This window comes from Myodes glareolus, chromosome 12, assembly GCF_982192425.1.
Source record: "Myodes glareolus chromosome 12, mMyoGla1.1, whole genome shotgun sequence".
Classification (NCBI taxonomy): domain Eukaryota; kingdom Metazoa; phylum Chordata; class Mammalia; order Rodentia; family Cricetidae; genus Myodes; species Myodes glareolus.
In genome coordinates this window covers 35,597,224-35,610,827 of record NC_142037.1, presented here as the reverse complement: position 1 = coordinate 35,610,827, position 13,604 = coordinate 35,597,224, and the positions used below count along the sequence as shown (strand labels likewise).

Sequence of the window (13,604 nt, the reverse complement as noted above, 5' to 3'; positions counted from 1 at the left end):
GGACTTATTGTTTGGCTCTGACCCAGGTATTAACTCCAGAGGCAAGGGAAAGCCTGGTTTCTGATGTCTGGTCTGGTCTCTAACAACGCCAATGAAATCCTTTCCCAATAAATGACCTCCCCTCCCCCAGCCACCGTTATTGCTCTGATGGCCTCTTCCGAGTTTCTGCTTTTCCCCACATAAATCCCCTTCCCTTGCCTCTTGCCCCCTCCTGGAATTATGCCCACAACTAACTTCTGCTCTAGTCCCTGATTCTTCTGTGACCTCTCCCGCAGAGGCCCCTCCTTGAAGTTTGAAAAAGAAAAATGATAACCCAGAAAACAGTCTTTACAAAGCACACAAAAAAAATATGTTTTGCAATAGTCATTTAATAAGTGTGCATATGATCTTAACCATAGACACCATAGATTAACCATAGATTCCAGCCTGGGAAAAGTCAGAGGCCAGAAAGAAGTTGATGGAGCGTTGTAATACCAAGCTTAGGAGGACCAGACCAGCCTTGGAGTCCTCTGAAAAGAACATAGATCCCAAGGGGCTGTGAATGCACAAGAGCGGATAAGCATCACTGCCCAGCTCGGGGCTGGAGATAGGGAAAGCCTGGGGCCCCGGAGAGGTGGAAAGGCTAAATCTAGGTCTACTGGACCCAAATTGCAACATTGACATCAAATACAGCCACAGTGTGCAATTTTGAGACCAGAAAAATGAGCCCAGATTTTTTAACTGCACAAGAGCCAAGTGAACATTTTATGTTCTGTTACCCCAGTGACTTCCTGAGCTAGCAGTGGCCTTATCCCTTTGCTAAAGCTCCAGTGAGATGAGGTAATGTTTGCCCTTATTTTCAGAGTCGTGGGAAGCTGCTTAAGAGCCTAGGAAAGAAGGGTGACACACTGAGTCACACTGACCCCTGCTAGATCAGAATCTAATCCCCACTTTGTTGTCTGCTATGGGTAGTAAGATGATTTTCTCCTCCTCCTCCTCCTCCTCTTCTTTCTTCCTTCTTTTTTAAAGATCACAACTCTTAAGATTGTCTTAAAAATCTGCTTATCGACAGTGGGTTGGTCACATAGGGGTAAATTAAGTCTTAATAGTGATACAGTGGAGACAGTTCATCATAGAACTCTAGGAGGCAGAAAGACAGGTTAGCCTTTGTTTGGAGACCAGCACTCTACCTCATGGTACACTCTGGCCAGCCAACCGGCCCTCTGTCTCCCTTATCTCAGTTTACCTGAGCTGGAAAGGAAGGCTGAGGCAGACCTAATTTTCAGCCCCTGGGTCTGTGCCCTTGTCTGTGGCCAAGCTGACTTGGCTTGCGTTCCTCTGACATCATCTCTCGCTTATCCTCCTCTGTAAAGTCTGCTTTCTCGAGAGCTGACAACTTGTTCTTCTCATCCTTTGTAAGAACTGAAGGAAGTCTGTCTAGCTCGGCCCTTCTCAGAGGCATCCTGCTTGCCCATAGCATCTGTTTGCTCACCCATGAAAAGGAACACACGGCAGATGTTATGTCAGTCAGTGTCCAGGCCTCCTGCAGGACAGGCTGGACAAACTGGGCAAGGACTGCCTCTTTCCATAGCCTTTGGGGTTAAATGTTGAGAACCATGAGGTGCCTATTATATGTGTTCTATGAAAATATTTGTGCAAGGCAGGCCTGAAATCCAGAGCCTCTGATTCCCTTGGCTTTTACATGCCTGCCCTGACTGCGAGGCCCGACACTGACCATCCTTGACCTGTACTGTAGGTTTTTGTTGTTGTTGTTCACTTGTTTTTTTTTTCTTTCTCACTCAGAATTCCTTCACTTTGCTGTGACTGAATAAAAAACAAAACAAAACAAAACACACACATACTTCCAAATAGGCCAGTGTGTAAGAGGGCCCTTGGAGCCCCAAAGTGGGTCACTTCACTTTCCTGCCTTGTCCGCCCCTGTTCCCATGAGTGGTTAGCATATGTGGGGCCATTGATAGAGTTCAGCTGGCAGCACTGCAGGAGCCGGAGTCAGGAGATGGCCCCAGGGATGAAACAGAGTCCCCGCCTGGGCTAGTATATCCATGACGACTTGGCTCCTGTTCCTCGTGGATGGGTTCCCTGTGGTCCCTTCTGAAGCGGTCTGCATGTCCTCGGTTACTCCCATCTGGTCTGTAGGAAGAAAACACTCTTCTAGGAGCACAAATCAACATGGCTGCGAAAGCCTACCTGAAGAATGGACCGCAGGTTGTCCCAGGGAAGGAGCTAGCAGATGCTTTTCTCTCTTACCTGGAGAGCAGAAGCCTGCAGCAGAGACGTCAGGGTGACTCATCTAAATGGTAGACTCTCCTCGGCACTAATTGGTCTTCACTTGACTAATGGCGCTTTGAGTTGGTGGCAGAGGACAGAGTACCGGTGGGGGAGTTGCCTAGGCCAGAATTGGCTGCCCGGGGCTGGGTGGGGCTGCTGGTGACTGGAATCAGATAGCTGGATAAACGGACCAGTTACGTAACTGTGTTTACTTGGGCTCAGGTGGTTGTGGAGGCACCAGCAATCCTTGACCCAAAGGCCATGCCAGAGGTGTGCAGGCAACTGACTAATAGGGAGGGAGGTCGCTTTTAGAGCTGACGGCATGTAGGAGACCGGATGGCATACTGACCAGAGCTGCACTCTCTGGGACAATGCTGCCTGGCTCTGATATACCAGGGAAGCTGCCCGGCTGTGAGTCAGGCAGGCAGCAGCAGTGAGCTGAAGCTCGGGAGGAGGAGTCGGGAAACCAGACACCTGGCTCTTAGTGCAATCTCAGAACCTCGCTACCTTTTTCTCTTTCATCTTAAAAGAGGAGGAATTCTCCCTAAATATGGACAGAAAAGGGGATTATTCAAGTTCCCTTGGATTTCTCTAACCCATGGTCCTAGCAATCCTGCATGCTGTGTTTTGTGAGGCCATCCAATACTTGCGAACACAGCGGGCTCCGGCCTGAGAGGTGCTGAGCCAGTCCGGGCCTGAGTGGCCAGGCAGAGCTGAGGCAGCTAAGCAAAAAGCTCAGCTCTCCAGTGCCCCCCCTCCTCCCCACATGCGTCCTCTGAGACTTGTTTACCGGACTCCCCATTCCCATAGAGATGGGACTGGTAGCCCGTCCTCAGCTCCTTGTCCGTAGCTGTACCTTCTCTTGTGAGAAACAGGAAGCTGGAACCTTTGGCAGCTCAGCGGCACCCTCTACATTAAATATTTATCTTGGAGCCCAGGTCAGAGCCCTAGAGCCTAAGAAGTTCGCTCCTGCTGAGGGGGATGGCCAGGATTCCTGGACTCGGAAGATCTTCAGCTCCGTCCTCGTCTTTGGAGAACAAGGAAGAGAACGAAAGTGATGTGGCCCTTCTTAATCCCAGGGATCCTGACAGGTGGGAAAACGTGGAAGAGGGAAATGGGTAGAACTTGTAATCCCACAGGAGGAAGAGGCTGCTTCCCGGGGCTGGATGGACAAGTCCAGCTCCAGAGGAGCAGCATAGTGCGGCCTGACCTCAGAGGGTCCCAGAACTCCTCCTCTCCTGAGGTCCCGTCTGTGGGTTTTATAACCCACCTCACCCCTCTCCTTTCAGCCTTCTTAAAAAGGCAGGTGTATAATCTCTAAGGAGACCTCACAGGGCATCTCATTTAATCACCCTGAACTGTGCAATACCTGCCTTTGTTAAACTACCTCACCACTGAGGACTGGAGCCCCCGTTAGGTGGTTTTCATCTGTGGAAGCCTGCCAAGTGTCTTCCTTAGGGCTCGCACCCATGGGAGCCCTGGCACGTCCATCTCTTGAGCTGTTCCTGGGCCTAAGTTTCCCAGGGGATCTTGTCTGAGGACAACACAAACAGCTCTTTTCCCACAATTGGGGAAATGTGAAGCTAGTAAGAGTTGAGGGTGCTAGGGTGCTAGGTGACGTGCTTGAAAACCACTGAAACTCAGGGTGCCTCAAGCACCCGTCAAACTGCAGTGGGTATCACTGACCATATCCAACACCGAGCTGAAGTGGATCAGAAACCATTTTTACTGGTTGGTTTGTTGGGAACTTGGGTATCCCAGGAGTGAGTCACGGGCTAGAAGTACTCCAGGGTTTCCATTGTCAGCAAACATTTGCCACGGGGCTTGCCAGCCAAGAGACTGGAGGAGGAGGAGAGGAGGGAGGGCCAGAGAGGAGGGACAGCCAGTGGGTGGTGTCCTTGGGATCCGCGTCAGCGCCGCAGGAACAGCGGAAAAGCAGGATCAAAACAAAACGGTGAATGGGAACACCAAGACCCTCCTAACCTCATCCCCACCCAAGGGACCCCACCCTTGTCCTCTTTAGTGCTGTTGCCCGTCCAGGGAACCGCTGGTTCTCTTAGGACAATTTCCTCCCTAAACTTTACACGTGTGTGAGCATCCTCACGTTTGCCAGAACACGCGCGTTTGTTTGCAAACTCCTGGCCGCGCGCTTAGACAGGCACAAACTCTCTCCCCAAGTGGGCGCTGCCTTCGCTCCTAGGCCACCCTGCCTGTGGGACTCCCTTATCTCGGTCCCAGCCTGTCTGCCTCCCGTCCTGTCTCCTGCCTCTCCCAGGCTGAGGGCTGCGTCGTATCTAATGCTGGCTCCACCCGGACTCTGGCACTATCACTCCTGCCCTCTGTCCTAGCTCTGCAGAACAGCTCGCTTCCCACACCCTGGAAATGTCGCTGGAAACTCTGAGTGGCCCCCCACCAGCCCGCCCGCCCGCTTCCGACGCCAGCTTTGCGGTGGGGGACGGGGAAGGCATCTGGGAAACCCAGCGGGCTCCCCTGGGACCCTCGGTGGCCCCTCCCGGCGCCGCCTCCTGGCGGGCCCGGCCCCTTGGGCAAGGGGCCACAGCGTCCCCGTAGCGCGCGGCCGGACAGAGGGCACCCGCGGGAGTGGAGGGAGGGAGTAGCCAGCCCCTCCACTCCACCCCAGCACAACCCGGACTCACAGTCCAGATCCGAGCCTCAAACTCCTCCCGCCGCACTCCTCTCAGGGTCCTGCCTCCCAGCTCGCCCCCTCGGCCTCCCTCTTCCTCGTTGAGCGCCCGGCCTGGCCTAGCGTCCTGACGGGTCACGAGGGCCGCGACCGCTGGCAGCTCGCACTTCTCCTTGCCCTCTTTCCCCGAGGGCGATCCGCGGCTGTGCCAAGCAGGAGCCGGCTGGGATGCTCCTGCCCTCCTGGGCGGCCCCGAGTCCCCCCACCTGCTCGCCGGGGGAAGGTAGGTGCGGGAACGCCAAGGGGCAGGAAAGAGGCAAGACACAGCATGGGCTAGACAGGAGGGAAGGCATAGAGCCCCTCCCCCGGGATCCCAACCTCTGAGGTTGTGTGACGTTACCTTACCCGCAATCCAGAAAGAGTGTACTCGGAAAAACTCCGACCCTGTCTGTAGGGATCTGTAGTGTGATTAGACTTGGAAAAGCAGAGGGCAAAGTCCCCCCACCATCAGGGCCTCACTCTGAGGTGGGAAGGGATCTACCAAACTTAGAAATACTTCATTCTTCCAGCTCTTTGGAGAGGGCTGCTTGGGTGCAGGGGCTGCCTGAATTCTGGGAGCTCACCAGAGGTGTATGGACACCTGTTTTATGCCAGATGGACACCAATTCTCCTGGAGGCGGCTGTCTTTCTTAGGTTCTGTCTAATGTCTCCAGGCAGGCCTGCTGGGAGAAAGACCAGGACCACCTTCTGGCCCCATCCTACCCCTGTGCATTCTCGGGAGTGCTTTTACGTGGGGAGCTGGGTGGGAAAGGAGCATATTGAGGTATCCTGGGGTCTACAGCTCCTGCAAACAGGTGGTGATGGGGGTTGAACCCTCTTCCCTGGAGAGGATGCTGGGTGGGAACACTAACATTAGGGAAGGAAGGCCTGTCAGCTGATGGGTACAGCTGCTGATGCTTAGGGCAACTTGGCCTCAAGCCAGCAGCCAAGCAAGGAGGGGGGTAGCTCTACACCAGTCTGCCCGGGCCTCTTTGGTCCTCAGTCCTGCCTTGCCTCACTTTCCCTGGGAGGAACTGGGGTGTGTTTGAGTGTTTGGCTTTTGGTAAGTGCTCTAATTGGATCCAGCTGGTGGGCTGCACCTCCTCCAGACTCAACCTCCCCTCCCCACAAACTCAGGGAGGGGTTGGCCGGGTCCCCAAAAGGCTGCTCAGATGTCAGAAGAAATCCCCACAAATGCAGACCAGAGAGGGTGCTATCCTTGCCTCCTTTGATTCCTTGCCAAGGCCTGCGCTGGAACTGCGTATGAGCGGCCAGGAACCACAGGCCTCTATTGTCCGTCTTACCCCCATGGTCCCCCACAACTTCTTATGCTATTCATATGACTGCTTGCCGCACATGCTCCTGGGACCTTCTTTTATCTCAACTCCCATGCTGCTCACATGATCCATCCTGCGTCCCCACCCCACCCCCAAGTCATGTTCATAGCACCGAATATATCGTACCACACACAGGACACCTCCTGAGGGGTCTGGTGTCCTTGCTGGGAGCCGCTAACTCCACAAGCACATGCAAGTCTAGTCCAAAAGGTGGTTCAAGTTTATTCCCCTAGGGCCCTGTCCAGCCGTGAAGAGGAAGAGACACAGATTCTGCCCCACAGCTTTCTGGGCACGAAAATTCTTTTGTGCCCTTGAACCATGACCTCTTTGTCCTCTTGTACCCACTTTTGGGTCCCCCTTTGCATGCCTCCATCTCCCGGATGCTCTGCGTTCCCTTATGCTGACCCCTTGAGTGAGGCCTTGTCAGGAATGATGCTATCAGTCAGGGAGAATGGGTACAGGTACGGGTAGGGGAGTGTTTGTCAGTGTGCAGGAGAGCAGCTTCCAGAACTCAGCACCACTCCCAGGGCTGGAGCAGGTTCTCTTGTCGCCTGTGGTTTTGCTTTCCATCCACCTACCACTGGCCCTGAGTGTTCTGGAACCGTACACAGGAGGCCCAGTAGATAGCCCACAGTCCCTTAATCCCAGGAGGACTGGCTGCCCTGCCTGGCAATGCTCCCATGCTCTCCCTGGTCCTGGTAGGGATGAGGGCACTGCTGGCTGCTTCCTGCAGTCAGCAGGTAGGAGGCCTCCATGTTGGCTGCCCTTGTGGCTATGAGCAAGCAGATGCTACCCAGGGCATGAGAATGCAGAAGCATGGAAACAAAGTCCTGCGTGCCCAGGTCCTCTTTGCTAACTGCCCTACTTCCCCTGGGCCTTCCCTCTAGGGGAGCTGGCTATCCTGGCACACAGAGCCCTCAGAGGGGTGGTCAGCAGGCCACAGGCCTGCTCCTAGCCAGCCTCCCTATCCTCCTCCTTGCCTAGCTTCCCTTCCCCCACTCCCACCCAGCGCTCCTGCCTGGGGCCTAACAAGCAGTCCATTGTGCCTCTGGGAGTCCTCCGCACTGGCAGCCTGCAGGCGGGTGCCCAAAGCTGCCTGTTTCCTGGGCCCTTGAGCTCCCACCCAGCTGGTCATAATCCCCTCCCACAACCTACCTTCCTCCCCCACCCGTGGGTTGAGTCAAGAGGGCCCAGGCAGTCCAGCTCAGCAAGGCTTTCTCTTCCTTCCTCCTTCCCAGCAGCAGAGTACACACGAAGGAGCAGCTGGCACATCCTGTGTCCTCCAACCTTGACCCAAGCATGCAAGGCCTCCCTGCTGGGCTCAGCCTGGACGATTTCATTCCTGATCACCTACGAGCCCATATAGGCCCATCCTCCCGGGGGACGAGGGTGAGTGAACAGCCAAAAAAAGGGGGTACACTGGTGGGTCAGCAATTGATGGGGACATTAGCAGGCCAGGTGAGAGGGCAGGGGACAGAAAGGGTCAGGAGGGAAGACAGTCTAAAGAAAGGTCCGTGGCTTCCCCAGGAGGCCAGACTGTGGCTTTGCCCCGGCTGCTAACCCTTCCCACTCCAGTGGGACCTCTGGGCCCTGAGCTGGCTCCTGGCCCCTCTCCACAGGTGCCCGTGATCCGGAATGGTGGCTCCAACACCCTTAATTTCCAGTTCCATGACCCTGCGCCCAGGACTGTGTGCAATGGCTGTGCCCCACCCAGGAGAGACGGTCCCCAGCATCCAGGTGGGTCCACTGGGGGAGATCTGCTCTAGGAACCTTATATGCAGGATTATGGGGCAAATCCCCTATGCCAGATGGAAGGGAGTGGATCCTTCAAGGCCGTGAGAAGGTCCCCCAGGGAACTGCGAATTCAGCTTAGGGTTCTCTAGGTGATCATGCTTATCCTGAGACAGGGACCTTGAAGAGAGAACAGGCTGACACAGCCCTTCCCTCCCTCTTGCTAAGGGAAGGACGTGTACAGGGAGCCATGGCCTTAGGAGGCAAGGGAACTGTAACTGGGCCAGTGATTCAGATGGGAGGGTGAGAAGTGCTAACTTAAGAGTGAACAGGGACTGCCCCCTGCCCCGCCGGAGACTCTCGGTGTGGAGGATGCAGCCTTTGAGCCTGCCATCTGGGCCCTAAGGTCTCTAAGCTCCTGGGGACTCCTCAGGACAATTCAGCCCTGAGAGAGATGGCACCCTTTAATGAGCACTCATTCTCCTGAGTCAGACACTGTGCAAAGGGCCTCAGTCGTTTAACAAGTGATTGTTGAACACTTCCAGCAGGGCAGCACTGGACAGACCTCATGAGCCTCCCCTAGTCTAATCCGTCCACATCCAAGCAAGGTCCGAGTCGGTTCTAGGCATCTTCCCAGTGGGGATCCAGTCTCAGAGTTGCTCAGAGGAGGAGTCGATGAGGTTGCATTGAGGTCCACACCCTTGGCCATCTGGCCCTGAAGCACTTATGCCATTAGACGACACTACTTAGAAATGAAACGTTCTGCTGAGGGAGGGGGAGAGCTGGGGACACAGCGCAGAACGCATGCCTGGGGAAATGAATTTCGGACCCCTCTGAGGGTCTTTGTGCTGGGTACAGTGACACAGACTAGAAACCACTAAATCTTTGCTGAAATTGCTCTTCATTTATACAAGTGGAAACTGAGGCACCGGGAGGGCCGTCAACAAGCCTCAACTTAAACGACCAGTAGGTGGCAGAGCTGGAGTCAGAATTTAAGTCTGACTCCATCCAATCCCATTTCCCCTACCAACCCTCCTGCAGTCCAGATTCGTTGTCTTGCCGCACCCTAGCTGGGATGTCCTCAGCGTTTATTACACGTCATGATCCCCAGCCATCCTTCTGCAAATGCTTAGGACAGTCCAGGAAAACAGAACGGGGGTGGGGATGCATACAGATTGCTCCGAACAGAATCCGTTGAAAATTCATTTTAAAGAAGCAAATAAGCGGAAGCCTGGGGCGCTGCAGGGGATGGGGAGGTTTGTGGAGTCCACATCACACAGCCAGATGAGGAGGGGTTGAAACTGAGTTCACGGGGATTGACTTCAGAGGAGACAAACAAGGTCAGGCGTGGACCACCCCCCCACCCCCCCACCCCCGCCACCTCCCGTGCACCTTTCAGCTAATGCCTATACACACCTCTCACAGACCCAGCATGGTATCAGACCTGGCCAGGCCCTGGGAGCCGGCCCTCTGCGAGCCCGAAGCAACCTGCCTCGCAGCATGCCCAGAACTGGTCAGCCACATGGACCAAGGACAGCAAGCGGCGGGACAAGCGCTGGGTGAAGTACGAGGGAATCGGGCCCGTGGATGAGAGCGGCATGCCCATTGCCCCCCGATCTGTGAGTCCAGGGCTGGGGGTCACAGATAGAGAGGGCCCAGAGACCCTCCTAAGTTCTATTTCTAGGCGTAGAATAGGATTGAGGCATGAAGGCCGTGCCCACACCTTACATGTCTGAGTCAGGTGTTACATGGTACAGTTCTCAAAACTGGAAAGCTACGGTCTTAAGGGCTGTAACTAGCAAGGATGTTTCTTAGTTTTGTACCCCAGTGGCTTGGCATAGCACCCCCAGAATGGCTGCCTATTTACTGGCTGAGTCCTGAGCAAGATTGCCTCATGCCATGGCGGGCAGGGAAGGATCCTGTATTCCACCAGGACTACTGGGGCCCTGACCTTCTGCTGCCTTCATATCTTGGAGCCAACCAAATTTCCTCATAGTCACACATTCTCCCTGCTTTGTAAGGTCCAGGTGCAGCCGGTAGGTGAAATACCTTCTCCCCCTACAGTGTTACTTTTGTTTCCTCGTGAGGAAACATGATTAATGTCAAAGCGCTGAGAATAGAGAAACAAGTCTGAGAAGATAGCTCAGCCAGTACAGTGCTTGCCATACAAGCCTGAGGACCTGAATTCTAGTCCCTGGAACTAAAAAGAAAATTACATTAAAATCCAATTACTTAAAAGTTTAAATATTGTATTATTTATAATATTATTTATTATTATTAAAATGATTTAAAATTAAATCATTTTAATTAAAATTTAAAAATTAAAGTAAATTAAACCGATTTTTTTAAAGGTAGGCATGGTAGCACATGCCTATCATTTCAGCATGATGCGCTGGGAAGGTGGAGACAGGAGGCTGTCTGGACCTCACTGGCCAGCCACTTTAGAGTACTTGATGAGTTCCAGGCCATTGAGAGAGACTATTTCAAAAAAAAAAAAGAACAAGTGGATATGGATCAGATGGTCATAGTGATGAACATCTTTAATCCTAGCACTCAGGAGGCAGAGGCACAAGGATCTCTGTGATCTGTGAGTTCAAGGCCAGCCCAGTCTACATAGTGAGTTCCAGGCCAGCCGAAGGCTACCTCGTGAAACATTGTCTCAAAAATAAAATAAAATAAAAATGAAGGACTGAAGAGATGGCTCGGTGGCTAAGAACACTTACTTGTTCTTGCTGAGGACCAGGCTTTGATCCCTAGCACCCACACAGTAGTTCACGACTGCCCATAACTCGGTTACAGAGGCTCCAACACTTTCTTTTGGCCTCTGAGGATGCAAGTAAAACACAACACATAAAAAAATCTTTAAAAAAGAAATAAATAAAAATAAATTAGGTAGAGAGTTGGGGAAATGGTTCGGGTAGATAAAGGCACTTGCCCTCAGGCCCTCACTTCTGAGGTCCTAGTCTGATCCCCAGATCCAGGTGACAGCAGGAGAGACCCTGTTCCTGTCAGTCGTCCTCTGGCCTCCACATATGGGTGTGGCAGATGCACATCCCAGCCCAATAATAAATGAAAGAAATATAAAAAATGTGGTGGAGCTCTCCTCTGGCCTCTGCGTGCACAGGGGTATGCACCTGCACACACACACACACACACACAGCATCACGACCACCAGAGACATTCCCCAGCCTTCCATGTGGATTCTGAGGTGCCCAGAGAAAGGTCTCATTAGAAAAGCTCTCATGACTTTTCCTTGGGAAGGATGGGTGAGCAGGGAGACTTGAAGACTGTGGGTGAGCAGGGAGGCCTGATTTTAATTTTCTGATCTCAGAGTGTTGACAGCCCCAGAGACTGGTATCGGAGAATGTTCCAGCAAATTCACCGGAAAATGCCAGGTTAGACACCTCCCCAGGACCCAATAGACTCCCAACAACATGGAGGTTGTGGGAGGGATGGGAAGGGACATTTTTTTTTCTTATGAGATTCTTCTGACTTATGAGATTCTTCTCTCTCAAAGCCCTAAGGTAAGTGGTCTTGAAAATATCCACCCACCCCCTGGTAACCCCAGCACTCAGAGAGGCTGAGAAACAAGGGGATCACAGATTTGAGGCCAGTCTAGGCTACAAAGTGTGACTGTCTCAAAAATCTAAAAAAGAAAGTGTGTGTGTGAGTTGGGGAGGGGATGGCAAAAGGAAGAAGAGGAAGAGGGAGAGAGGGAGGGAGTTTCTGTGTCACCAATGCTTGAGGCCAGCAGCGGCCTCCAGAGCATCCTTCTTGGGTGGACTAGCTGAAGTTTCCCAATGTCCTCCTGGGTCTTCCTGGGATCCCTCAGAGTTAGGCTGTAGTGCCTGCCACAGTGGTCCTTCCTTCGCTTGAAGCACTGAACGCAGTCAACCCTGAGCAGCGTATGAGAGCTTTGTGCATTGGTCAGTCCTTGCCTGTCTCTCGGGACTTACAGTACACTCTTCTAGGAAAATGTGCCATAAGCAGATGGTGGAAAGGGCTAGAATAAAACCAAAGAAAACTGGGGAGCGGTCAGCGCAGCTAGGCTGAGACCTCACCCAGAACAGGCAGGGGAGAGGCCCTTGAACTAAACCCAGAAAGGGTAGGGAGAAATGTGCCAGCAGAGGGCGCTCCAGAGACCCAGAGGGAAATGCACATTGACCCTTTCCTGCACTGGAGTGAGAGGGGATTCATATAGGAGACGCCATCAGAGTGATAGGGTCAGGTCTTGTGAGGCTCTGGGTGCCCCTGAGAGGACTTTGGCTTTTACCAGACAAGAAACCTGGAAGCCTGGGCAGTTCGAGCATCAGAGTGACAAGCTCTGACAATGGGGACTGGAGGGATCACCCACACTGGCAGACACAGAAGAGATGGTGGGAGCATGGGGACCAGTCCTCCTGATTAGCAAGGCCGGGAGGAAAAAGATCACCATGGAATCTGCTTTGATCCAGTCTACACCTAGAAGTGACTCAGACCAGGGCAGGGGGCAGTTGGATGGGGTGGGGAATCCAGGGAATTTCAGGCATAGTCCTGGAATTCTGGGCAGAAAAGAACATCCTGAAGGATGAATTTAAACCCGAGCATGTGGAAGGATGAAGCTACTTTTTGGCTTCCTTTTTATTTTTCAGACAGGACCTTGTATATTCCAGGCGGACCTTGGGCTCACCATGTAGCTGAGGTTCGCCTAGAGCTCTCGGTCTTTCTGCCTCAGGGGTCACAGGAGTGTGCCCGCCTTTGGTGCTGCCATTTTGTGTTTTGAGAGAACGGGAAGGCTGCAGAGGGAACAGGTTTAAGAGGCATTTGGAGCTTGGTGTGATGGCACATGGCATTAGTCCCAGCACTCAGGAGACAGAGGCAGGAGGATCTCTGTGAGTTCGAAGACAGCCTGGTCTACACAGTGAGTTCCAGGACAGTCAGAACTACATAATGGGTCCTTGTCTCAGAAAACAAAAGAAAATAGAGGCTTTTAGTTTTGGAGGCATGTCACACTCTAGTGGAGTAGGCAGCGGAATGCCCAAGGCTAGTTCAAGGGCAGGGTCTGACCTGCACAGGAAATACCGGGGACTCTCAAAAGAGATGGTGAGTTCCAGTCCTCGAAGCGTTCTTATTTATAGCTTAACTATAAACTAGGATTGTGGGAGTAGATAGCACCATCCTTATCTTTTAGTATCCAAAGAAGATTGGTTCCCCCACTCCCCAGCCCTGCAAGAAGCCCTTTGCATAAAGTGCCATATCCAATGCTATGGATCTAGGTCTCCATAGCAGCTCACTCAGGGAAGCTGGGCCAGGAAGGTTGTCATGAATTCTAGGCCAACCTAGGCTATGGTGTGAGGTCCCATCTCAAGGAAAAACGGAAAATGGGTTGGCAGAATGATTCAGTGGGTAAAGACTTCCACGCCTGACAATCTTCAAAGCCCATATAGTGGGAGGAGAGAATCGACCCTCTGACCTTCACATACATGCCATGGCATGCATGTGTGCACACATACACACAGAAATGTTTCTAAGAAAAAGCAAAATAAACAAGCAAAAAACCTGAAGGGGCTGGAGAGATAGTTCAGCAATTAAGTGACTGCTCCTCT

At 52.9% G+C, this 13,604-nt stretch overlaps 1 protein-coding gene and 1 long non-coding RNA gene across 6 annotated transcripts in view; one reads left to right on the top strand and one right to left on the bottom strand.

Annotated features, from left to right (window-relative positions):
* Sorbs3 (sorbin and SH3 domain containing 3) overlaps positions 1-13,604 on the top strand; it is a 36,252-nt gene that overhangs the window by 6,137 nt on the left and 16,511 nt on the right. The window contains exons 2-6 of one of the 5 annotated variants that reach the window (XM_087912204.1): positions 3,207-3,359; positions 7,530-7,677; positions 7,908-8,025; positions 9,445-9,638; positions 11,351-11,414. In XM_087912204.1, coding sequence (XP_087768330.1) covers positions 3,250-3,359; positions 7,530-7,677; positions 7,908-8,025; positions 9,445-9,638; positions 11,351-11,414 — 634 coding nt within the window. In that variant the 5' untranslated portion in view covers positions 3,207-3,249. Of the gene's footprint in view, positions 1-3,206; positions 3,360-5,041; positions 5,196-7,526; positions 7,678-7,907; positions 8,026-9,444; positions 9,639-11,350; positions 11,415-13,604 lie in introns of those variants that run through there. The other 4 variants (XM_087912203.1, XM_048422053.3, XM_048422054.3 and 1 more) reach the window with 4 other exon arrangements.
* Positions 349-3,247, bottom strand: LOC125392270 (uncharacterized). The gene is made up of 2 exons (XR_007229450.3): positions 2,248-3,247; positions 349-2,130 (listed from the first exon to the last, which is right to left on the bottom strand). It is a non-coding gene; the product is annotated as an uncharacterized LOC125392270 (long non-coding RNA).